This window comes from Sus scrofa, chromosome 17, assembly GCF_000003025.6.
Source record: "Sus scrofa isolate TJ Tabasco breed Duroc chromosome 17, Sscrofa11.1, whole genome shotgun sequence".
Taxonomy (NCBI): domain Eukaryota; kingdom Metazoa; phylum Chordata; class Mammalia; order Artiodactyla; family Suidae; genus Sus; species Sus scrofa.
In genome coordinates this window covers 62,729,197-62,754,255 of record NC_010459.5, presented here as the reverse complement: position 1 = coordinate 62,754,255, position 25,059 = coordinate 62,729,197, and the positions used below count along the sequence as shown (strand labels likewise).

Sequence of the window (25,059 nt, the reverse complement as noted above, 5' to 3'; positions counted from 1 at the left end):
AAACGGATGCGGGGACTAGTTTGGCGGCTGACTTTGCCTGGAGCTTCACGTAAGATTGGGGAAACGCAATTGTTCTCGTCAAAGAACAAGCGAAAGAGGGAGCTGGTGGGAGTTGTCCCAGAGGCCGCCGACCCCTGAACCACTGTTAGGGACCGCGCGGTGCAGAGATGTGACTTGCTTCCTACCTCCCCAATCGCCGAAGTGTCACAGCCATTGTCCAGCCCCTCCCAGAATCACCTGCAAACAATGCCTTGAATGGGCAGTTGTACCAACTTCTACTCACTTCCCTTCCGGTCCAGTTTCGACCCGTTCTTTGACTCCGAGGGAGGGGAGACCTGCTCGTCACCCTTCGCTAACACTCCTTATAACAGGAGGTATTCTGCCGTATACTGAGTGCCTGGTACATCTGTATGTGCTATTTCATCCTGAAAGCCGTCCAAATCGATTTTTTTTTTGGGGGGGGTCTTTTTTAGGGCCGCACCCGCGGCATATGGAGGTTCCCAGGCTAGGGGTCGAATCGGAGCTGCAGCCGCCGGCCTGCACAAAAACCACAGCGACTCGGAATCCGAGCCGCGTCTGCGATCTACACCACAGCTCACGGCAACGCCAGATCCTTAACCCACGGAGCGAGGCCAGGGATCCAACCCGCAACCTCAGAGTTCCTGGTCCGATTCGGTAAGCACTAAGCCAGGCCTGGAACTCCCCCAAATCGACCTTTCCATTCACTTCTCTTGCCTCCTCACTTCCACACTTGCCCACATCAGCGGAGTCACATTCTTAACACAGAAACTTTATGACACTGAAGTCTTCCTATGACATACTGAGTAAAATCCAAACTCTGCCAACAAGCTCCAGCCCCGTTTACCTCCACCCTCTTCTTACACCTCTCTGCCATCCTTGAACTGCCCAGTTTGCCCCAGGCCTGGGGCCTCTAAGTGGCAGAGAGCTCAGGAAGTCTCCTGGCAGTTATTAAGTTGTGCAACATCAGTCAGGCAGCACAAAAAAGGCGTAGGCCAGAAAAACAAGCAGCAGAAAGGCCAGATTAGTATCTACATCTGGTGTTTTGGGGTTGTTTTTTGTTTTTTGTTTTTTTTCCTTTTTAGGGCTGCAACTGTGGCCTATAGAAGTTCCCAGGCTAGGGGTCCACTTGGAGCTGCAGCCGCAGCAACGCCAGATCTGAGCTGCCTCTGCAATCTGTACCACAGCACACAGCAACTGAGCGGGGCCAGGGGTAGGAGCTGCATCCTTACGGACACCGCAATGAGAACTGCAGTGCCGATGTCTTTCGATTCAAGGAATGGGTGAGGCAGGCCCTGGTGAGTCTCTCTTGGACCCAGTAGTTCCACATCAGGGGTTTTCTTTGGTCTTTTTAGGGTTGGAAATTCCCAGGCTAGGGGTCGAATTGGAGCTACAGCTGCCAGCCTACACCACAGCCACAGTAACACCAGATCTGAGCCACATCTGCAACCTGCACCACAGCTTGTGGCAATGCTGGATCCTTAACCCACTGATGGAGGCCAGGGATTGAACGCTCTTCATCATGGATACTAGTTGGGTTCTGAGCTACAATGGGAACTCCTAGTGATTGTTTTCTGAAGAAAATGTTCCCCAATACAGAAAAAGGTGTATGTGCTGAGCTGCACTTGATGGTGTTATTTGTAATCGTGAAAATGGAAACCGGTGCCACTATACACTAAGACACTCGGATGGAACGATATGGTTTAAACAAACAAGTCACCCTTTGGGAGGAGACAGGAAGGATACCGGCAAATGTTGACAATGACTGCAGGCCCACCAGGTGGCCCCTTATCCTAACCTTGAGACAGGAAGCTGGGACTTCAGGGAAGCAGGTGCTGCCAGCTTAGGGCAGACACACCTGAGGGCTAGAATCACCCTTGTACCTCACAAGGCCTAGCAAACACTTACCCACAAGACATCTAAATACTGAACAAGCGAAGACCACGTGGGAGCCCTGCGAATGTGGGGGATGCTGACTGCGGCAGCGGTGGCGCTTCCCCACTTGGTGCAGCTCCCCGTTGTGGTGGACTGCCATGCTGGGCCACAAGCCTCGTTCCACTTGAACTCATTCACTCTTCCTACTGGGCTTACTGTGGTGGTTGTTTTTGTTTTCGGCCGTGGCCTGCCGTGGCCTGATGTGGGATCTTGGTTCCCAGGCCGGGGATTGAACCCAGGCAGCAGCCGTGAAAGCACCAAGTCTTAACCACTAGACCTCCAGGAAACTCCCAACTTTCCCTGCAGCTGCATCTGGAACAAGCCATGTTCTGACCCCAAAGGAGGTCTGATGCCCCCAGTAAAGGGGCTTCCCCTCTGGGAACACCCAATACAGTAGAAATGGACGCGTGAAGTGCCAGGGCAGTGCAGGCTTCCCCTCAAGTTGTAGGGGCATGTGGCTAGCGTTTCAGGGCACAGCATTCTTCAAAAGGACAGAGGGCATAGAGTTGTAAGCCATCTTTTAAGTGATAATGGGAAGGGAATGAGAACACACTTTCAGAGTTCCCTGGTGGTCCAGTCATCAGGACGCTGCAGCCCGGGTTCATTTCCTGGTCTGGGAACTGAGATACCACATCAAGCGGCTGCATGCCATCATCAAAAAAAAGAAAAAAAAAAAGGGAGCTCCTGTCATGGCTCAGGGGAAACACATCTGACTAGTATCCACGGGGACGCAGGTTTGATCCCTGGCCTCCCTCAATGGGTTAAGGATCCGGTGTTGCTGTGAACTGCAGTGTAGGTGCAGATGCGATCAGATTCGGTGTTGCTGTGGCTGGGGTGGAGACCGGTGGCTGTAGCTCCGATCGGACCCTTAGCCCGGGAACCTCCATATGCCATACCTGAGGCCCTAAATATATATATACACACACGCACACGCTTGCTCTTGTGTGAAGGAAACACTGGGAGCGCATGGTTCCCAGAGAGCGTGGGTGGGGGATGGGCGCATTCCCCAGTGTGCTTGGCATCTGGTTTTGACTTTTGAACCCGGTGGACAGATTACCTTAAAACACTTAACACAGGTCATGGAATTGCCCTGGGGACCCCTGCCAGCATCCCTGCACCCTGGGGCAGGCCTCCCAAGGCGGATGTGTGCTCCTTCCGGGAGGAGCCCTGCCCCGCAGCCGTCCTCACCGCCTTGGCTCAGCTCCCTTCAGCACCTGCCTGCTTCTCCATCGCCGTCCTCCGTCCCTTGTCTTCACCCACCAGCAGTGGGCTTGAGGGGGCACGAGGCTCATGATGGCCCGAGGAGCAGGCACCTCTTCTTTCTGACCCTTCCTGCCCATGAACCCCTCCACCTGCTCACCTTCCTGCACCACGAGGGCCGGTTCAACCGCAGCCGCGTAATCGAGGGATCTCCAGCGACTCTCCATCGGGCGTCCCGGCCGGCCGGCCGCCCTCTTACTGCAGTGCCCGGCTTGCATGGCTGCAGCAGCTCAGCCCAGACTCCCCTGCAACCTGGCTGGCTGCGGCCCACCCTCCACACTTTCCGCACACACCCATGGCTCCGTCACCAACACAGCCTCTCACGGCACTGAGCACCTGGAGTCCGTGCCGGGACCACCTCTTTCCTGCCTGCGACTCCTCGGGCGGAGGCTCCTGACAACAAGGATCCTGTTGTTGAATGTGCCATTCTTTTGCCACCTTCCTGAATGAAGCAAGACACGCCACACAAGCGGAAGCGGATTTTCCCCCAAAGGAATGCTTTATTGGCAAGTTACCCATTACTTACTTTAAGGAAAAGATCTACCAGTCATTAGCCCTGCATCCTGCCTCCTCCCAACACCACACCTGAGGGATTCCCACCTGGAGAAAGGACACGGACAGGTACGCCGCTCAAGGCACGAGCGCGGACTGCACCCCCCACCCTGGTGTCTGCAGTGGCCGGCAGACTCAGGTAGCAGAGAGCACGTCTCAGTTGACCAAAGCGGACGCAGAGCTGACGGTTCCTCCCCTCTGAGTGCACAGATGCGGGCGAGGTCTCTGCCCAGGACAAGCCCGTAAGGCACAGAGCTGCCCCTCCGGACACACCAGATGCGGGGCCCTGGGTGAGGGGCTGCTGGGCGGGGCAGCATCCAAGGGGAGAGAGGTCTTCGTCGCTCCGGAGAAAAGGCTGCAGCAGAGGCTTGGCTGACTCCAACCGCCGGGCCCTGACCGGCCTGCAGGGTCTGCCTGCAGCTGGCTGCACCTAGGCAGGCTGGAGCTGCCGACCAGCAATGCGCAGGCCTGGCCCCCGGGGAGCGGTGCTGCCCCTCTGCAGACGTGCTGCCTTTCCATTCTCCTGCCCGGATACCCACTGGCCCAGGGACCCTTTGGTCATCGGGAGCCGCCGTGGTCAATGAGAGGAGAGAGAAGCCAATTTCACACACGTGGACGGAGTGCATCTGCGAAACGCACCACGGGCAGGGCCACGCTGCCACTCAACCGGATGCAGAATTCTACACGGTGCTCAAAACCCACAAAGAACCCTCATTTCTAGATATAAAAAAACATTATAAACAAAGCATAAGGCGATGTAAGGCGTGTATTCAGCTCGAGGCCAAAGAAATGATATTTTCTAACTATGAGGCTAAAGTTGCTTTGCTTAGTTTTAATTTTTGAAAAACCCACTGCATTTAAAAAATAAAGAATTTGCTTTTGTTAAAGCTAGATCATTAGTGTAACAATTAGGCAGCTGCTGATAATCAGTTTCCTTCTGGCGGGTCTCCGAAAATGGACAGTTTGTTGCGCATGTTGAAAAGAAACTGCAGATCAGGCAGGGCTTCCTGGAGGCGCGGCCTCTGCGCCTGAGGAAGGAGCGGAGCAGACGCGGCGTGTTTCACACTGTGGCTCTTCCCTTGAACACGCGCTGAGCACACACGGTTCCCAGAGGGAGCCGGGCTCTGGCTCGGAGACCGCCGCCTCTGCTGACACAGTGGAGGCAAGTGCAGGTGGCGTGTCCTCGGCCCCACGCGAGCCTGCGGCCATGCCCCACATGGATGGCACGACTGTCCTCAAAGCCAGCTCTGAGCGCTGCCGAGGCCTGGCTGCCCGCCCCGCTCACGCAGCTGCAGCTGTGGCCAGGAGGCTGTGCTTGTCTGTGGCCACGCGAAGCCCGCTGGGCTCAGAAGGACGTGCGATCAGGCAGGGGTTTGTCACCACTCCCGGCCGGGGAGGGCAGGTTGTCACCACCATTCTCTCTGCCGCCGACAACCTTAGACTACAGAGAAAGACCAAGACAGGAGGACGTGAGATGGAGCCCACGGGCCTGGCGGAGCCCAGGCCCACGCCGGGAGGTCAAGGCGTCGGATCTGCACGAGCGCTTCCGCAGCAAAAAAGGAAGAGGCCACCCACCCGGGCCACAGGCAGGACATCTTCCCGGGGAGTCAGGCAGTGAAAAGAGCCGACCCCAGAGGGCTAGCCCCAGCAGACAGCTGGGTTTCTGGGACACTCTGGCCACGACGACACAACAGAAGCGGAGGACAGGGGAGGGAAGGCGGCCCGGGAGCCACTTGTGGGGCTGTTGCTGAGCTCCACCCGGGCTGCGCCAGCCTCCCCTCCTGGCTGTGGGGCTGCAGGGCACTGTCGCCGTGGAAACCGCACAGGTCCCAGGGCTCCCTGACTGCATATGGGAACCCACAATGTCAGGCCCAGCGGGAGAGCTGCTGGAGGGGCCGGTTACCTTTATGGTCCCAACTCGGTCTTCAAATGACTTGAAGGTGGCAGAATTCCTGCAGAGAGAGGAGGGAGATGCGTGCATGAGAAGCAGACAGCCGTGCTGCCCTCCTAAACCCAAGGGCCTTAGGGTGAGGGTCACCCCTGGAGAGACCCCTGCAGAAGATCACTTCGAAAATGCGACAAGCCCAGAAAAGGACACTCTGCAGAGAGCCCAGCCAAAGTCATCCAAGAGGCTTCCCCAGGTCAGGACGGAGGTCAGCCATGCCCGCCCACAGCAAGGACACAAGATCTGCAGGCCACCAGCCGGTGAGACCCAGACCTCACATGGGCCACCTACGGACCCCTCACACAGACCCCCACACATGCCAGGCAGAGAGAAACCAAGGGCAATTCTTTTCTTTTTTTTCTCTTTTTAGGGCTGTGCTCACGGTGTACGGAGGTTCTCAGGCTAAGGGTTAAATTGGAGCCACAGCTGCTGGCCTCCACCACAGCCACAGCCACACGGGATCCAACTCATGTCTGTGACCTACACCACAGCTCACGGCAACGCCAGATCCTTCACCCACTGAGCCAGGCCAGGGAACCTGCATCCTCATGGATGCCAGTTGGGTTTGTTAGCGCTGAGCCACGCCGGGAACTCCACCAAGGGCAATGCTGGGAGGAGTGAGGAGAGGCTCAAGGCCTCTGTGCCCTCGGGCATGCTCTGGATGTGGCAGCTGCACCAGATTCTGCTGAGCAAGGACAGGAGCTCTGTGCGGACCCAGGCTGCATCCCGGAGCAGGAGGAACAGGTCAAAGTGCTCAGAGACACAGATCAAACAGTCTCCACCCGGGGCCTGGGGACACCGGAGCTCCCTGGGAGCTGGCGCCTGGGGGCCTCTCTGCCCCTTCCTGGCCCAAGCCCTTGGACAGCCCTGGGAAGTCCCAGGTGGAGCTCAGGTGAGCCCAGTGGTTCCTCCAGGCCTCACTCCCACCAGCTCTGCAGCCGTGGAGGGGATCCTGCCCAACCTTAGCCACCGGGAGGTTGACAGGGGAGGTAGCCCCAATTCAGGGACATGGGGAGCGTGGGGCAGGGCAGGAGCCACCCTCCACCCGGCTCCCACCGCCCGGAGCTGGGGGCAGGTCACGTTACCTCATGGCCGGCATGCTTATGGAGTGGCGGATGGAGGAGCTGCTGCTCGGAAGCGTGGTAAGAGCAGAGAAGGAAGAGTCAGCACGCGACACGCCCGCGCTCGGCGGCTCAGCTCCGGCAGAAACCCCACTACTGGCTCTCGCCACCAGAGACGCTTTGCCAGGCCGCCCTCACCCAAGGAAAACCAGACCCAAGGGGCCCCTCTCGTGGCCCCAGAAGTGTGGCACTGCCAAGGGCAGTGCTGAAATGGGGAAGCCAGGAAGCCCTGGGCCTGGAGCCCCCAAAACACCTTCGGTGCAAAGAGCTGCCAGTCACCCTTCCGTGACCACCAGGCGAGCCAGCGAGACCCTGGTCAGAGAAGGCTACTGAAAGCCAGTGACGGCTCGGCCTGGGTTCCGGGTATTGGGCTGGAAGAGCAGCTTAATCAACGGGGGAGGCTGCTGACTGGGTCCCAAAGGGACCCTCCTCCCCGCGGGAAGAGAGCAGCTCCACCTGGTGGGGCACGCGCAGAAGCACGCAGGCGGCAGGGCCCCTGCGGTGTCACTGGGGCGTGGGCTCCCTGACACGCCTGGCTTCATCCAGCACAGCCTCCCTGGGCCGCAGGGTCCACTCTGCCCTGAAGCAGAAAAGCCTCCCCAGGCACGTCCAGCGCCCGTCTTACCTAAAGGAGTGTGAGAACGGCCGAGCCCTGAGAGGTGGCAGCAGCAGGAGAGAGAAACGCAGCATTAGGAAGGAGCACCCACCCCGCCCCAGCCCTGCATGGGTGCGCTGGACGGCCGGCAGGAACCCGTGACCACGCCACCCGGACACACGCAGCCCCAGACCGCAGCCTCCCTGCTGCACGTCTAGGATGCTGCGCGGGCAGAGCAAAGCGGCCCCGAGCAGCACGGCGGGGCCGGGGGAGGCGGCTCTGAGGTCTGTGCCGCAGCCGGGACACCCCAAGGCAGGCCGAGCACTGTGCGCTCTGGCTCTGTCACCACGGGTGACAGAGGCTGACCTAGAAACCTGTGTCTAAGGGCAGCTGCCAGCAGGGGCTGGGGGACAGGGCCACGCCAAGACGGAGACCATTTCACCAGCGACAGTCACCCACAGCACTCAGCACTCAGGTGGGCAGCAGGACCCGCTCTGCTTGGTGGGAGAGGCGCCTGTCGTCCCGTTAAAGGTCACCCGGCCGGATGGAGGCCCCGCCCTGCTCTGGGCCTTTGACCCCCATCCCCCCATGCAGGGCCACTCCTGGGCAGGCCTGCAGAGGGCACGGGGGTGGGGCAGCTGACCGCGGGACCTGGTCCCAAACACCTGCGTGCAGCGGCGCACCAGGCAGCGCCCAGGCCTGCACTCATGCTGTAACCCTCCCTGGCTCTGCCCTTCCTTCTCAAGTGGTGAACGGCTGGCCTCCAGCTCCAAACCAGAGGTTAGTGGGCCTCGGCCTCAGCAACCACCAGAGACCCCACGGTGAGAGTAGGGACATGGCGACCTGAGTCGCAGCACTGAGCACACAGCTGAGCAGCAGAGGCAAGGGTCGGCTGGGAGCCCCCGCTGGCTGGAGACAGCCCTGGGGCCGAGCAGAGGGAGGGAGCAAAGGTGCAGGGAGAGAAGTGCGGCCTGTGAGGACCTGCCTGCCCAGACGGTGGGACCGGCTCATAGCAGAGGCTCTGCCCTGGCACGGGGTCACCCAGGGGCCCCCACCCACTCTGAAGCGAGTGAGAACACTTCGGACGAGTGAGGGACCTGGAAGCGAACCCTACTAGAGGAGGAAAAGGCTTCACCCAGCAGGCCTCTGCTGCCCCTCGGCCGCCCGCCTTCATCAGACCAGCACGGGGGGAGGAAAGGGTGCCTGGCCCAGACAGGTGAGACTCGGCCACTGGCACCCCGAGCTTGGGGTGGGCAGACGGGCGTGAGGCCCAGGACAGCAGTCACTATGGAGCCTCCCTGCAGCCTGTGCAGAGCTGCCCGCAGGGACGGCAGGCTCGGCGGCTCGCGCAGGAGCGGGCCCAGGCCTTCTTGGCTGCTCAGCTTCTCTGTCGGTCTGCAGCTTCCAGAATCAAAAGCAGGGTGGCGGGGGGAGGGGTGACGATGGCAGACAGAGCTGAGAGGTGGGCAGGGCCTGGGCACCAGCGGTCCCCCGCTTGCTGAGGACCAGGGCAGAGCTCCCACCCTGAGGCCCGCAAGGCCCCCGCAGGCCTGGGAGGAGGGAGCATGCCTCACCTCGGAAGGCAGGCAGGCAAGGAGCCTGGGCTGAGGGGAGGGTCAGGGAGCAGACAGCAGCTGCGACCTGCGACGTGCTGCCACTCACCACTGACACCCCAAGGAGGCCCCCTGAGGGGAGGGAGCTGAGCCACAATCGGCACTGCCTCTGGCTATGGGGAGGCCCCGAGGGTGTAGCCGCGGAGACCTGAGCAGGACACAGAGGGTGAGCCCTGGCCTGGGGACAGGCGTGGCCACTGGGCTCGGGCTGGCACCGCAGTGTGCGGCCCACCAAGGGCCCGAGCCCCATGCACCCCCCACCTGCTCCAGAGGCACCTGGGGGGCAGGAGCATCTCGTCAGCCTCTGGGACAGATCACTCGGCGGCGCCCCGGTGTGGAAGGGCACACTCTTGGAGGCGGCCGGTCCTGGGTGCCGCCAGCCCCTCGCCGGAATCATCTTCTCTTGGACGGGCCTCCACTGAGCCCAAGTACCAGTGACCCAAGGGCACCCACGAACGCTCCTGGCCAAGAGGCAGCGGGCAAATGAGGGTGTGTGATCAGCTGGCCTGGGGCGGGTGGGCCCCCCGGGGCCCAGGCAGGCGTCCGGCACACCCTCCTGTTGATCTAGAACCCCTCACCCCCACCTCATGTCTCCGAGCTTCCTGCTGATGGCTGAGCCCATGGTGGACAGGGCAGCTGAGGTCTTCTGTCCCGCCTGAGAGAGAGTTTCCTGAGTCTTCTTGTAGCTGCGAAGGAGAAACACCAGTTAAGCCAAACCCCAAGGGAGGTGCTGCCATGGCCCCAGCTCCAGGGACAAGGTGCCCGGGGGCGGGGGGGCGTCGGGCAGTTAGTGAGCCCGGCCACCAGGGAGAGGCCACGCATCTGGTCTCAGGGCCCCCAGAGAACTCCGTCAGGCACAGAAGCGGCACTGCCAGGCCACACCTCCCTGCCTGGCAACAATGCTGTTTTCTGCTCTTCCCGCGGCTCAGGCCGGGCTCCTGCCTGGACCCCTGCGCTCCTCATCCCGAGGCGGGGGGGTGGCTGGGCCGCAGTGCCCTGGATGGGCCCCCTTCCCAGCACAGCAGCCCACCCGGCAGGAGTTTGGAAATGTCTTGAAGTCATTAGGACGCTGGGTTTATCTGAGTTGCCAAGAAGGTAATTCTGGAAGATGCTGAAAAATGAAGACGGAGTTCGTTCTTTCTTCTTCTTCTTTTTCGTCTTTTGTCTTTTTAGGGCTGCACCTGCGGCACACGGAGGTTCCCAGGCTAGGGGTCAAATCGGAGCTGTAGCCACCAGCCAACACCAGAGCCACAGCAACGCCAGATCTGAGCCGCGTCTGCGACCTACACCACAGCTCGTGGCAATGCTGGATCCTTAACCCACTGAGCGAGGCCAGGGATCGAGCCCACAACCTCAGGGTTCCTAGTCAGATTTGTTTCCGCTACACCACATGATGGGAACTCCTCCAACAGGAAGTTATTTCTAAAATCCTTGCTAAAACTTTTGTTTTGCTTTGCAAATGTATTTTCTAGATCAAAAAAGTTTGCCAGCCACTGTAGTTGAGTTATATTGGTATATAAAAGCACAAATTAACCTACAAAAATAATAAAATTCATGCTAAAAAGCTTGCTTCTGAGTTTCCTAAATTCAGCTAAAAAGCAGCCTGATTCTGAATCCAGGCTTTAGAAAAATCTGACCATCAAAAATTCCTTCTGAGTGACAGTCTGAGGCTACTGCAGAACTGGAGTGAGCAGGGCCTCAAAGTCGAACCACCTGCACAGCAACCCCAGGAGCTGAACTGATGGGCCTGGGCACAGTCGCCCAGGCAGAGGGCCAGGGTCTGAAACCCACAGCCTCCTTCTGGAGGGCGTCCATACACACTGTGCCCCACGCGGTCTGCGTGTCTATTCTCCTGGGCACCCAGAGCTGCCACGGGAAGGCTCCAGAACCTTCTCTGGGGCCCTAACTTGCAGTGCTGGCTAGAGCCCCTCCGCAGCCGTGGGAAGCGCTTCCGTTTCCAAGGGAATGTTCAGATTACCCTCTATGCCACCCCGGGGCCAGCCTGAAACACCAGGTAGGGGACTAACTATACACCACGCTTAGTTTCAGAAACATAAATTCAGAACTGCTTGTCCACAAATAATAAAAACAAAAGGGCAAGTTAACACCCTGTAGTTTGTTGAAGCAACACAATGTGAAGCAGAGGATTTAAGGAGCAGGCAGCGTCCTCCTCCTGGGAGGAGACCTGGCACCGAACCCGTGACAGGAGAGGCCACTGCCCTGCACACCACGACCCCCTGCGTCTGAGGCGTGGAGACAAGGCCTCCCAGTGACTTCCTCAGAAACAGGAACCTCCCAACTGGGGCAGGTGCAGGGCCTGGCAGAGCCAGTGTCTGTGCCTGAGGGCACCCAGCTGGGCCGCCGGCAGTGCCCCTTTGGGACCTATCTCCACCTTTAGGCACTCCGGGCACGGCCAAGGGGCTGAGAACAAAGCTGCTGTGGGGAGAGCAGAAGGGGAAGAGGAAGGAGCCGAGACAGCCCAGAGGCTCTAGGCCTCGCCTGGGGGCTTTGCGCCAGGGGAGGCCTCCCCCGGCTCCTAGGCTGCCACTATCCATAGCTGTGCCTTCTGCCACCTGTGACCAAAGATCTCAACGTGCCCACTAGTAAGTGTGCAATATATCAGCGTCCGCTCTGCGCGTGAGCGCGGCTGTGTTCTGCCTGGGAGAGGATCCAGCTAGGTGACCCCTTCACAACCAACAGAGCGTGGCTGCTGGATCAAAAGTCGTTGGCCGAGGAGTCCCCGCTGTGGCGCAGTGGGTTCATGATCTGTTTTGTCTCCGTGGCGGGCCCGGTGCACTGGGTTAGACGATCTGGCATTGCCACAGCTGTGGCACAGGGCACGTCTGTGTCTTGGATTCACTCCCTGGCCCGGGAACTTTCACGTGCCACGGGTGCAGCCCAAAGAAAAGGAGGCGGCCGAGGGAGGAAATCCTTGCGGCATCCGCCGGCTGTGCCAGCACCGCTTCACCAGACCAAGCACCGGGCTGCATCCCCTCCTCCAGCGCCGTCGGGAGAGCCAGCACTGCTCCCACTCACCGTCCCCTCAGAGTGTCCCCGCAGCCACGAGGGCTCCTTGTCCTGGGCCATCACTGCAGAAGTGCCTCCAGCCCTGACAACCCTCCCAAAGAACCGGGGCCAGGGCCTCATGGGAACGGGACCGCCAGGAGCAGCGTGGGAAGAGGCTGCCCACCAGCCGCGCCCTGGCCACAGGCTCCACTCAGAGGCGTCAGAGCTGTGGTGAGGGAACCCGCACGCCAGAGGCAGCCTGACGCCAGCTAGTTTTACAGACCAGCACCGAGGCCTCCCAAGGCCACCTTCACCTTGAGCCCGCATGGGAGCCGGCCTGCAGCGGCTGGCTGTCCCACTAAGCCACACAAAGGACAGAAAGCTCAAACCACCAGACCCACCGGGGCCTGGCTCCCCAGGACCCCAGGCTGCATGGCCTCTGGGCACCTCCAAGACAAGCATGGGTGCAGCCATCTGCTTTCTGCTCCACACAAAGACTTTCTGCCTGTGCCTTCTGGCCCTCACGACAGCGCTTCCTCCTAAACAAGGCAGGGAAACATCCCAGAGCCCGCGCCCGGCACCCCTGGAGCCCGCACCGCCCAGCTCAGTCGTTCTCTCCGGACTGGAGCGCAGACAAACGAAGTGCTACCATCTCATGTAAGGACCTCAGATAAAACCAGAGCTGTGACAGCCTCAGAAAAACGACCCTGAGTATCTCACGTTCTGCTTGTTTTCGGGGTGGCCGACAGCTCAGTGCCCCTCAGACCGAAGGGAGGCCTTCGAGGTCTCACCCGCACGGCCCGCACTGCGCCCCCGACTCCAGAAGCGCCCCAGGTGGAAGAGAAGCCTCTCGACACGACCTGGAGCCAGGTCTGTGGGGGCGGGGACGGCAGCCTTGTGCAGGCTCCCTCGACAGAGGGGTTCGCAGTGTGGGCGGCGGCCAAGCGAACTTCCTCCAACCTCTGTGCGCTGCTCCAGCGGATCGTAAAGCCCAGTTTTGTTTGTGTTTGAGAGCAGAGAACTCACATTGGAAATAAGAGAGACAAGAAACACCAAGTCCAGGTTTGTGCCGAGTGTGCGCAGCCCTTGTCCCTGGGGGGGAGGGGGCCTTGTCCCCAGGAGGCGTGGGGGGGGGGCCTTGTCCCCAGGAAGCATGTTGTGGGGAAGGGGGGCCTTGTCCCCAGGACGCGTGTTGGGGGGGAGGGGGGCCTTGTCCCCAGGACGCGTGTTGGGGGGGAGGGAGGCCTTGTCCCCAGGACGCGTGTTGGGCGGGGGGGTGCTGGCAGCAAAGCACTCACAGGTCCGACTGGGTCACTTTCTCATTCCACTCTCCGAGTTTCTCAGAAGTTTTCATATAGCTAAAAACAGAAAGTGTGCAGTGAATTACTTAGAACAGCTATTAAAACGCAGGTTTCAAGCTGCAGGTGCAATTCTGGGGAAAGCAGAGAAGCAGCAGCTGGCAGGAAGGTGGGGCCACAGCTTCTGTTCAGCACCTGCACTGAGGCCAGGCCAGGCCAGGCGAGGCAGCGTGGCCCCAGCAGGACCGGGCAGTGCCCCCGCCCCCGCCCCCGTCTCGCCAGGGCGGCACCTGGTCTTTCAGCAGAGGTTGGCCAGCCCGTGGGGCACAGCACTGCTCTGAGGTGCGAGGAGGGCACAGCCCGTGGCCCCAAACACTCGCTGACAGTCACCCCCGGGGACTCGAGGCTACCACTCCCGAGGACAGAGAAAGGGACTTTTCATAGGTGACACGGATGAGCGTCAATTCGGGCTGCCTGTGGATACACAGCTTCCCAGCCCCGACCTCGGAGGACACGTGGGGGCCCCAGAGGCGCCCTCCCCACACTCAGGGCGGGTCACGTCCGGGTCGGAGGACCAGGGGCCTCGACCACGGCACAGTCACGAGAAGGACTCCCTTCCGCAGACTCTGGGCTACAAGGACCCCAGAAGCCAGGGTCATTAAACACCTAAGCGGTCTTCTCTCAAACGTCCACCCTGAAACGTAGGCCTGCCCGTTTCTGCTCGGACGACTGGCAAGTAGCCCGCCGCCTTTAAAAGTCGTGAGTCCGCTCTAGACTCTGAAGAAAGACAGACGCGGCTGCCGGCAAGGGTTCGGGGCCGGCCGCCTCCAAAGGGCACACCTGACGCCCGCTCCCGGGCAGCCCCGGCGGGCGGCAGAGCAGGTACTCACGCGCTGGAGCCTTGCACGTCCTGCCAGCTCCGTGACAGGTTCTGCCGCAGGCCCTCCAAGGCTGAGAGGCCCAGCTTCCGCCTCAGCTCTCCGCAGTGGCGCTCCTTGGCGGCCAGCACCTGGCGCAGAGTGACAATTTCCTCCTCGACCTGCAAAAGCCCACACCTGCCGTGACTGGGCCGCCAGCGTCGCAGGCAACGAAGGCCGCCCCCCCGCCCCCGAAACCCAGCTCATCTTAGGACGCTCTGGAGCAGGCATCCCGTCTCCCTAAGCCAAGCGTCCTGCCATCACGGCACCGACCCGACCCGCGGGTGACGAAGCCAGGCCTGTCAGAGCTCTTTCCGGGGACCAGGCTTGGGTGACAGGAGGTGACGCGCTGGCAGCCGGGCCCATCTGCACACGGGGGGATTCTAGAAGCAGTGGGAAGGAGACAGAGCTGACAGACGGCTGGCCAGAGACCCACGTGACAGAGAAACACCCTTATGACAACATCTGTGTCCCTGAGCACAGCTCCAGGCCTTAGCAAAAGCCACTCACACACAAGCCAAAAGTAAACTCTCTGTTTTGCTTAAGGGAGTTTGAGTCGGGCAAGAGAAAGAATCCTGACAATAAAGACCAGAACCTTCTCGCGTCTTAAAAAAAAAAAAAAAAATGCAAGAAAGGAGCCTCCTTTAATGCCTTGCTACTTTATTTTTTTTAACTTAAAAAAATTTTATCTTTTTAGGGGCACACCTGCAGCACATGGAGGTTCCCCGGCTAGGGGTCGAAATGGGGCTATAGCTGCCGGCCTGCACCACAACCACAGCAACGCCAGATCCGAGCCGTAGCTGTGACCTACACCACAGCCCATGGCGACGCCGGATCCTTAACCCATTGAGCGAGGCCAGGGATTGAACCCGCATCCTCATGGTTCTCAGATTCGTTTCTGCTGCATCACAACAGGAACTCCCTAGAAAGGAACATCCTTTAATGCCTTCCTACTTTGCTTTTTAACTTTTTAACTTTTTTTCTTTTTTAAGGGTCACACTTGTGGCGTATGGAAGTTCCCTGGTTCGGGGTCACATCGGAGCTGTGGCTGCCGGCCTACACCACAGCCACAGCCGCACAGGATCCGAGCCACCTCAGACCTCCACCACAGCTCATGGGAACACTGAATCCTTAAACCGCTGAGTAAGGCCAGGGACAGAATCCGCATCCTCATGGATACTAGTTAGGCTCGTTACCCCTGAGCCACAACAGGAACTTCTAACTTTTTCAAAGTTTTGGTTTTTTGGCTGCACCTGCAGCACACCGAAGTTTGTTGGCCAGGGATCGAACCCAAGCCACGGGAGTGACAATGCTAAATCCCTGACCTGCTGAGCCGCCAGGGAACTCCAAAGCCTTCCTACTTTAGAGTCTCAAATAGTTCTCAGTTTCTCTGTGAACAACTACTCTGCAAAGTCCCTTTCTTAAAGAATGTGACTGTTTGCATTAAGGTACCAGCAACAGCTTAGAGCCCTGCACATCACTAGATTTTGCTTTAGAAAATACTGGAACAAGAAACAATTTAAAAACCCAGGATCTACAATAGCAAATTGGCAGAACACTGTAAACCAGCTATACAGGAAAAAAAAAATCATTAAATTAAAAAATAAATAAAATACCTTCAACTGCTGGGGAAAAAAACAACCAACCAACCAAAAAACCCCCAAGGAGTTCCCGCTGTGGCGCAGTGGAAACGAATCTGACCAGTAACCATGAGGTTTCAGGTTCGATCCCTGGCCTTGCTCGGTGGGCTAAGGATCCGGTGTTGCCGTGAGCTGTGGCGTGGGTCACAGATGCAGCTCAGATCTGACGTGGCTGTGGCTGTGGTGGAGGCCGGCAGCCGCAGCTTCCATTAGACCCCTAGCCTGGGAACCTCCATATGCTGCTGGTTCAGCCCTAAAAGGACAAAAGACAAAAACAAACAAACAAAAACCCCCAAGATACAGGATCACTTAAGGCCGGTCACTCCAATGGTGACACTCAGTGACATGGTGCCTTGACAACAGGGCTTAAGGGCACATGGATGCCCAGTTGCAATTTTAAATGATACCAGTGCTGCTTCACTTTGCAATTCAACGCTGAGAGGGGTTCTCTTGTGGTGCTTGTGTTAAGGACCCAGCATTGTCACCACAGCGGCTTGGGTCGCTGTTTCGGTGTGGGTTTCAGTCTGGGCCTGAGGACTCCTGTGTGATGTGGGCATGGCCAAGAAACCGATCAAAACCATGGAAAAAGACCTTGTGGTTTTATTCTCTAACTGGTATGTTCTGAGATAAAAGGCAAAGTCTAAGCCTCCCAGGAATTCGCACTGCTTCTCCCTCAACCTCCATCCAACCCAGTCTCGGGCGTCCTCTGTGGTCGGCAACCCAGTCCTAGGGCTGAGGTTCGCCTGGACAGCCAGCTCTGCTCAGACCCGGGACTGTGCCCAGGACCTGGCGGAATGGGCTTGTCATGGAAAACACAGCAGAAAAAGCACAGCCGGGAACTGCGACACACGTGCTCCAGCCGTGGCCCGACTGCGCGCTCTGGTCCGACACCAACAAGCTCATCTCCCCAGGCTGGGGAATCTCCAGTGCATCCCTGGTGGACCCCATGCCATGCTGTTCGCTGGTCTGAATAAAAAATGATACTCGAAGACTTTTTATTCTTAACTTCCGTTTCTCTCTTAAGGAGCCCGTGAAGCACTTTCAACAAAAGAAGTATAGTTAAAAGGAAAATGAAGATCCAGGAGCAGTTCTAGCCGTGGGATCTTGAAAATGCTGTGTTAACTAAAAGAGAGCTTCCTGGCAGACAGTGTGCTCAGAGCAGCTGTCCCCACGTGGGCAGTCTCCTCGCGGGCACCTGCCAGGTGCCAGGCCCATGCGACCAAGGGCTGCAGAGAGCAGTTTCCTCGGGGCTCCCGGGCGACCTCCTAGGCAATTTCTCCAGAGCACAGCCTGTACTCTGGCCCCTCATCAGCCTGAGAAGGCCTCACAGTCACCCAGGACGGATAGCAAGACACAGTACCTTTGCCAGCTCGGCCCTCAGCTCCTCAGCCTCGGCCTCCGTCAGACCCTCGACAGGCGTCTGGGCTGTGTCGACAGGGACATCCGTCATGGAGTCGGAGAGCAGGCCTTTGTTAGGAGAATTCAGGTTGATATCTGCCAAGACAGAACGTGGTCTGTGTCCAGCAAGAAGCCAGAGCCGGGCTGGCGGGGCAGAGCCTCCACCGAAGAGGGGGAAGCAAGCGGGAAAGGGCAGCTTGGGGGAAAGGGGGACCCATGGGGACAATGCCCCCCCCCGGAAGGTTCGGCGAAGGTACTCTGGGCCACCAGACTGAGGCCACCCAAGAAGCGACTTCAGGTTCTGCAATCCTGGGCACAGGGCAGCCGTTCTCGAAATCTGGTGCCTCCTTGCAGGAATATGACCCGCACAGTCAAGAAACTTTTGCTACAAACGAAGCAGCTGCGTCTAACAGAGCTTCCACTTTTCGGAGTGAAGAAACTTCATACAGCTGCAGACACAACAAGCACCACCTGCCGTCCACAGCTCTGCCTGAACACAGGCTAGGGCTGCACGTAGGCAGTCGCCCAGCCCCCTGTCCAGCCCCAGCAGGCGGTCAGCTCAGCGAAATCCCCTCAGTGCCCCCCCCGCCCCCCCCGCGGCCAGGAGGCTGCGGCACCAGCGAGGTGCAGAGACAACGGCCTCCCCACGCCCTGGTCCTCCTGGCCACAGTCCAGTGCCTGCGGTCGGGTTTTTTTTTCCACGAAAAAAGCATCTTTCTGTCTATGTTAGAAGCTGACAAGACGTCAGACGATGAAAAATGGGTCCACCACGGTTCTTCGCAAGTCCAAATGCACGACCTTTGTTTTGAGCTTTAAACACTGTCAGCACTGAAAACAGCTTCCCTTTCATCAGCACATCCTGTGAAGAAACGGGCTCCGTGTGGTGTCTGGCACGTTGCACAGTAAATTAAAACAAAAGGCACAGGAGTTCCCGTTGTAGCTCCGTGAATTAAGAATCTGACTCTGTCTCTGTGAGAGCACAGGTTCAATCCCTGGCCTTCCTCAGTGGATTAAGGATCCGGTGTTGCTGTGGCGGTGGTGTAGGCCGGCAGCTAACAGCTCTGATTTGACCCCTGGCCCAGGAATTTCCATATACCGCAAAAATAAAAGAATTAAAAAACAAAAGGCATAAGGCTGGGAAGAAGCAGAAGCGCCTTTGATGGGAGGATCTTTGGTACCCTAGAAATCTTAGAGTCTGCTAAAAATAGGTAGGTTGCACTTGAAACCCCAGTTGGCTGTGTCACTCCTTTCCCGTGGCCCCCTGCTCTTCCGTGGTGCACTACAGACGTTCACTCCAGGAAACAGGCTGCTTTCCCCACCCCACCCCCTTTTCCCAGCAGCGCTCAAGGCATATGAAGTTCCCGGGGTGGGACTGAACCCAAGCTGTAGCTGCAACATATGCCCACAGCTGCAGCCACACCAGATCTTTAACCCACTACGCTGGGCTGGAGATTAAACCTGCACCTCAGCAGTGACCTGAACCACTTCAGAGACAGTGCTGGACTGCTAACACGCTGTGCCATAGTGGGAATACCTTTTTATTTTTGTAATCAACTGATTCTGATTTTTTTTTTTTCTTTTTAGGGTGGCATATGGAAGCTCCCAGGCTAGGGGTTGAATCAGAGCCACAGCCACCAACCTACACTACAGACACAGCAATGCCAGATCCAAGCGGCAGCTTCAGCAATGTTGGATCCTTAATCCACTGAGTGAGGCCAGGGATCAAACCTGCCCCTTCATGAATACTAGTCAGATTCTTAACCTGCTGAGCCACAATGGGAACTCCCAGCTTCTGACTTTTAACTGAGATCAACCTAATTTTTTTATTTTTCTTTGCTCTTTAGGGCTGCACTTGCGGCATATGGAGGTTCCCAGTCTAGGGGTCCAAAGGGAGCTACAGCTGCTGGTCTACACCACAGCCAAAGCAACATGAGATCTGAACCACGTCCGGCAACCTATACCACAGCTCATGGCAATGCCGGATCCTTAACCCACCGAGCAAGGCCAGGGATCGAACACGCAACCTCGTGGTTCCTAGTCGGATTCGTTTCCACTGTGCTGTGACATAACTCCTTAACCTAAATGGTTTTATTTCATCATCTGTATCTGTTATACTGAACCTACTAAAATTCAGGAAATGCCTTACAATGTCTACAATTTTCCTGTTTTAAAAAAACAAATGAAAGCCCTCAGTTTCTGCCTATAAAGCTAAAACTGGAGGAGTTCCCGTCGTGGCGCAGTGGTTAACGAGGTTGTGGGTTCGATCCCTGGCCTTGCTCAGTGGGTTAAGGCGTTGCAGTGAACTGTGGTGTAGGTCGCAGACGAGGCTCGGATCCCGAGTTGCTGTGGCTCTGGCTCAGGCTCTGGCCGGTGGTTACAGCTCCAATTAGACCCCTGGCCTGGGAACCTCCACATGCCACGGAGCGGCCCTAGAAAAGGCAAAAAGACAAAAAGCAAAAAAAAAAAAAAAAAAAAAAAAAAAAAAAAAGTTTAAAAACTTACAGAATCTATCGGAATCCAGGAATGTTAATGTTTAATTACCATGCTGATACAGGCCAAACAGCAGAAAAGCATCCTACGATTACACAGTGTAGTTATGCCAACGGGATACAGGCGTCTCTCTCCAGAGTCCCAGGATGGATGGAAGACAGACTCCTATAACCTCCGCTAGATTTTTATCTCCTGGGCCCGCTCCACACCCCCAGCGGCCAGCTCAAACTGGTCTGGGATGTCTGATCCGGAAACAGGCCTGGTATGCTGGGTGTGCCCCTGACTCACTGCACCCTTCCCCGCTTGAGACAACCCCGAGGTAGGCTGGGCTCCGCGCAGCGTTGCCACCCAAGGGGCGCTACGCCGAACCCGAGGACGGCCTCCCTTCCCTTCCCCTCTCCAGGAGCCGCCCACGACACCTCGGCCCGGCTCCAGGGCCGGATGAAGTGTCCCCGAGGGCCCTGCGCAGGGACTGAGGGCGGCCCGCCGGGCAAGGCAGGGCGGGGGCATGGCGATAGGTGCCTGGAGTGAGGAAACCCAACACTCTGGGGCGAGGGGAGGGCGCCGGGAAAACAGTGTTCGGAGCGGTCCCTGTCGGGGGCGGAAGGCCCGCCTGGAGCTTCGAGGCCGGGCGCCTGGAGCTCAGGAGGAGCCGCGGGTGAGCGAGCGCGGGAGGAGGGGACCAGAGCCTGCCACGCCACACCGGGCCCATCGGCGGCGGGGGCGCCAGGCCCGCGAGTACCTTGGCCGGCGGAGTCCATGTTCAAGCGGCGGCCGGGCCGCAGCTAGTGTCGAGGCCGCGGACGCGGGCGTCGCAGGAGCCGAGCTGGCCGCACCAGGTGTCGCTCGCCGCGTACACAGCAGCCAGCAGGACCGCCTCCGCCGCGGCGGCATTACGTAATCAGCGGCGCGACGACCCACTTCCGCTTTCGGGCGCTCCGCCCTCGTCCCGCCTCCACAAGCGGTGCCCAATGAGGACGTTGTTTGGCTCAGTCCCTGTTCACCCGCTTCAACCTGATTGGCCGACGCTGCAGACGGAGCCGGGACGTGAGGCCGGCTCCACCAGCGGGACGCCCAGGTAGAATGGTCTTGAGGCGCACGGGGAAGGTGGGAGTCGGGAAGACCGTGCAACGTGGCGCCACGGGAGCCCGGAGAAAGGCCTTTCGGAGGTCTCGAGGGTGTTTGCCGCTGCTGCCTACGAGCGCCACGGCTCACGTACCCTGGCAAGCCGGACTCGGGCCGATTGAGATCCCTCCGAGGCCCGACCCTCTGACTTTGGGGTTCCGTCTTTTTCTCTGTCCGTCCTTTTTGTGGGGATTTTTTTATTGTATGGGGATTGCGCAGAAAAAGGCGTAATCATGAGTTGTCCTCTTGCCCCACAGGCGCCGCTGCGCTCTCCTGGCTGGAGGCGCCCTATTGCCGCGGGCACGCCTTTGTTCTCTCATTCCCTTTTCACAGCCACCTGGTGAGCGGGGCGAGGCCCTTTCCACTTTACGGATGAGGACACTATGGCCGGAGTTACTTGCCCATCCCTCAGCTAGTTGAATTGCTTGCAGCAGGCCGGAAAAGAGTTTGCCACACTTCTCAAAGGAGAGGTGTGTACCTGTTACACAACCTAGTCCTGCTAAAACAAGTTCCACGACTACCCTTCTCTGGCTACTTATGGCCTCTGCAAACGAATCTTTTAATGGTATTCAAACCCTTGAGAATGGGACCCTTCTGGACAGCGCACACTCTTCCAGCCAAGCCCCTCTGCATGTACTGATCCCTAGGAAGGAAGCCAATTCCTTCCTCCACCTGGCTGATTCCTCTTACTCAGCTCAAAGCTTGCCTTCTCCTCAGAGGTACTTCCTGGTACCTGAGGTACCTGCCTCTGCTCGCTCTGGCCCAGGTGCATCAAGGCCAGGTCTTGCTCAATTATTTGTCTGACCCACCTGCCTTCTTTCAGCTTTTCCAGGGTTTCTAGCTCAACCCAGCCTGGCCGGCCCATCTCCAGGGGTTGGGGACAGCCAGCAGTCCCTGCTTCATACAATTCAGGGCAAATGGTGAGGAAGTGAATGCCTTACAATGGCAGTGAGCAGAGGCTCGTCTCTCATTCTCTCTTGCCTCCCTGAGCCAGGAACAAAGCAATGAGTGCTCAGTGCAGGTGTGTCTGTAACCCCATATGGACATGCTGCTTACCAAGCCTGGTTCCAGGGTGAACCCCATCCTATAGAAGTTAGGAGTGGAGGAGTTCCCATCGTGGCTCAGTGGTTAACGAACCCGACTAGCATCCATGAGGACACGGGTTCGATCCCTGGCCTTGCTCAGTGGGTTAAGGATCTGGTGTTGCTGCAGTGTAGGTCGCAGACGTGGCTCAGATCCCACATTGCTGTGGCTCTGGCGTAGTCCAGCAGCTACAGCTCCAATTCAACCCCTAGCCTGGGAACCTCCATATGCCGCCAGTGGGACCCTAAAAGACAAAAAAAAAAAAAAAATTAGCCATGGAGTGTGTGGAGGGAACCCTATGAAGCATCAGTAGCATCACACTCCCGAGGAGGCCCAGCTGCTAAGACCTTTATAACCCTCCAGAGCCAGTGTCCTTTCCCAGTTAGGGGTGACTTGCACAGACCCTTCAGCACTCATCTCTCCTGAAGCCATCCTGCCACCTAGGTCAGGTGAAGGACACCTCCTGGAGACCCACAGCCGGTGTTCCCACCATCCTTTTGAGGTGGTCAAGGCACCCATGACACAGCATTGCCATAAACTGGGTCAGGTTAATCTTTGCCTTCCCTGTAGGAGCTGGGAGCAGACGGGGACGTCTGCAAGTGTTGGAGGGAAGAGAAAGAAGGGAAGGGGACGCCCCACTTAAGGAGAGCACCAGGTCCCTATGTCCTGCCCCACCCTCCCCTAGACCCCAGGTCGGGATCCCCAGGCAGGGCCAGCTTTACTGATTTGGAGTGGGGGCGGGAGCGGGAGTGGGGGGGCGGGGGGAGACCGACCCGCAGTTAGGTCTACAGCCTCCAGGGCAACTGGAAGTCCTCTGGTTCCAGCCGGCTGTAGTGAGTCGCCTCCACGTTCTTGAGGTGTTTGCGCGCCAGGAACAGCGCGAGCTGCCGGCGCCGCCGAGGGCTCAGGCCCTGGCCCACCAGCCAGGGGAAGGCGAGCCCGTGGGGCCCCCAGGCCTCCTCGTCCTCCTGCCGGTCCTGGCAGCGCGTGCGGTAGGAGCGCAGCAGGGCCAGGCACCACTCGTCATCCACGTGGTGGCGCGTGTAGAAGGCGGCCTCCTGCGCCAGGCTGCTGGCACGCAGCCAGCGGGTCACGACGGCGCGGCCCTCGCGCGCCATCACGGCGGGGTAGCGGTGCTGCAGCAGACGCAGGAGCAGCTCGTTGCCGCGGTTGCCCTCCACGTCGCCGGACGGCAGGGGGCGCAGGTGGCCCGAGGTGCTGACCACGTCGTCCTGCGTGCGCCGGAGCAGCAGCACCGGCCCGGGGTAGCGACACAGCTGCTCCGCCACGTTGAGGTTGAAGTGCTCGCGCACGGTGCGCACCACCAGCCCCTTCCAGCAGTGCGGCATGACCTTCAGCGCCAGTGGCACGAGGTCGTCGAAGGTGGCGTCCAGCACCAGCGCGCCCAGCTCCGGGTACGTCATCGTGGCCCAGGTGGCTGTGAAGCCGCCGATAGACCAGCCATAGACCACCACGTGCGCGGGTGGGAAGTGCAGGCGGTGCAGCGCGTACTTGACCACCACGTCCATGGCGTTAGCATCATGCTGAGGGAACGGCGCGCCCGTGCTGCCCCCGAAGCCCGGGTGGTTCCAGCCCAGCACCGAGTAGCCGGCCTCCAGCGGTGCCGCGAGGCAGCCCATCTCGTAGAAGCCTGCGTTGCCTTCGCAGCAGATGACGAGGCGCAGGCCGCGGCCCTGGCCGCCCGGACATTGGCGGCGGTCCATGAACATCGTGTCGATCTCGTTGCCATCGCAGGCCACCAGCTTGGCGCGCCGGCCGCCGTAGCGCTCCACCAGGCGCTCCTGGCCCTGCTGCAGCAGCGGCAGCAGCGCGCGTGTCATCAGGAACATGGAGCCGGGGTACACGAGCCAGCGGCCCAGCGAGTGGGCCAGCGCGTAGCTGGCCAGCTGGCCGGGCAGCTCGCGGATCTGCTGCAGGAGGCATTGCGCCTGGCTGCGCGCCCCGCGCGACGGTCGCCCGGGCGCATCCCCGCCCAGCGCCGCGCCACGCAGGAGCCACACGCCCGCCGCGGCCGCCGCGCACGTCAGCGCGCCGTGACCGCTGCCACCCCCGGCGGCGGCGCACACGTCGTCCCAGCGGAAGTCCACCGGCCAGTCGCGGAAGTTGTAGGTGTAGTTGGCGGTCAGGTAGATTTTGAACACGTGCACCAGCGCCTTCACGAAGCAAACGACGCACATGGGCGTCGAGGCCACCGGGCGCCACCTGGGCCCTAACGCCCTGCGGCCCGGCCGGGCTCACGGCGGGAGGCCCCGGCCCGGCCTGGAGGGCGGCGGCAGGGGCGAGCGCGCGCAGGGCTGCCGCGGGACATGCCTCCTCAGGGCTTGGCCCTCGTGGCCTTTGTGACCTGGGCCTTCCAGGGTCCAGGAGAGGCGGCATCTGCCCGGCGCGTGCCGGCTTTGTGAGTCACTGTGGCTGCGGAGGAGGAGCCACCCTGCGCTGAGCACACAAAGGGTCCCTAGGGCGGAGGACGCCCGGCCCGGCCCCGCCCCCAGGACATAACGTGGGGCCCGGGGCCAGGCCCCAGGCCCCAGGCCCCAGGCCCCGCTTCCCCAGCTGCCCAGCCTCCCACCTACACCGGAGCGGCCTCCAACAGCCTCCTCCTTGAACTGTAGGTGGACAGACAGGCCGGAAATCAACACCCTGACCGCTTCCTGGGTGGAGGCCTGGCTCTCACTGGGAAAGATACACCCTGAACCAGCTTGCCCCCTGCTCCTGCCCCAGGTAGCAAGCTGGTGGGCGATGGAGCAGAGGCAGGAGGAAGCAGCCTTGGGGATCAGGCTGTGTGAGAGTCTGCAGAGGCTGGGGGGTGGTCCTGGAGGAGGCTGCTAGGAGGGGTCCCCTGCCCAGCCTCCCTGGTACCAGGGAGCAGCCCAAGAAATCCCACAGAGAGCAGCAGAGGCTGGGAGGGGGCTGCGCTGGAGCAGGAAGGCAGTGTTTGCTCTCTGTCTGTGCCCTGCCCTCCGCACCTTCCTTCCCAGGAAAGGGGTGCGAGCAGGCTGGAAACCCCCCCGCCTGCCCTGGGTCCTCTTTCTACCGCGCCAG

The 25,059-nt window shown here is 59.4% G+C and overlaps 2 protein-coding genes across 8 annotated transcripts; both read right to left on the bottom strand.

The window, feature by feature from the left end:
• TPD52L2 (tumor protein D52 like 2) lies at positions 3,690-20,701 on the bottom strand. 7 transcript variants are annotated; one of them, XM_021077602.1, is made up of 9 exons: positions 20,531-20,690; positions 17,261-17,394; positions 14,234-14,382; positions 13,344-13,403; positions 9,624-9,725; positions 7,457-7,483; positions 6,796-6,837; positions 5,669-5,717; positions 3,690-5,206 (listed from the first exon to the last, which is right to left on the bottom strand). In XM_021077602.1, exons 1-9 carry the CDS (start codon positions 20,547-20,549, stop codon positions 5,111-5,113), a joined length of 678 nt encoding a protein of 225 aa, XP_020933261.1. In that variant the 5' UTR covers positions 20,550-20,690; the 3' UTR covers positions 3,690-5,110. The 7 variants fall into 7 exon arrangements, 5 of the variants coding, with proteins under 5 accessions (XP_020933261.1, XP_020933263.1, XP_020933262.1 ...); XM_021077604.1 differs by lacking the exon at positions 13,344-13,403 and having other exon boundaries at positions 20,531-20,691; XM_021077603.1 differs by lacking the exon at positions 6,796-6,837.
• On the bottom strand, positions 22,196-24,261 carry ABHD16B (abhydrolase domain containing 16B). The gene has a single exon (XM_021078034.1). The coding sequence runs from the start codon at positions 24,192-24,194 to the stop codon at positions 22,782-22,784; it is 1,413 nt and encodes a 470-aa protein (XP_020933693.1). The 5' UTR covers positions 24,195-24,261; the 3' UTR covers positions 22,196-22,781.

Excerpts from the sequence above, each read along its gene's own strand:
- TPD52L2 (XM_021077602.1), bottom strand. Across the intron at positions 14,383-17,260 it reads TGAGGGCCGAGCTGGCAAAG|GTCGAGGAGGAAATTGTCAC; the intron begins GTACTGTGTCTT and ends GGGCTTTTGCAG. Across the intron at positions 13,404-14,233 it reads GACGTGCAAGGCTCCAGCGC|CTATATGAAAACTTCTGAGA; the intron begins GTGAGTACCTGC and ends TTCTGTTTTTAG.
- ABHD16B (XM_021078034.1), bottom strand. The coding sequence starts at position 24,194 with ATGTGCGTCGTTTGCTTCGTGAAGGCGCTGGTGCACGTGTTCAAAATC.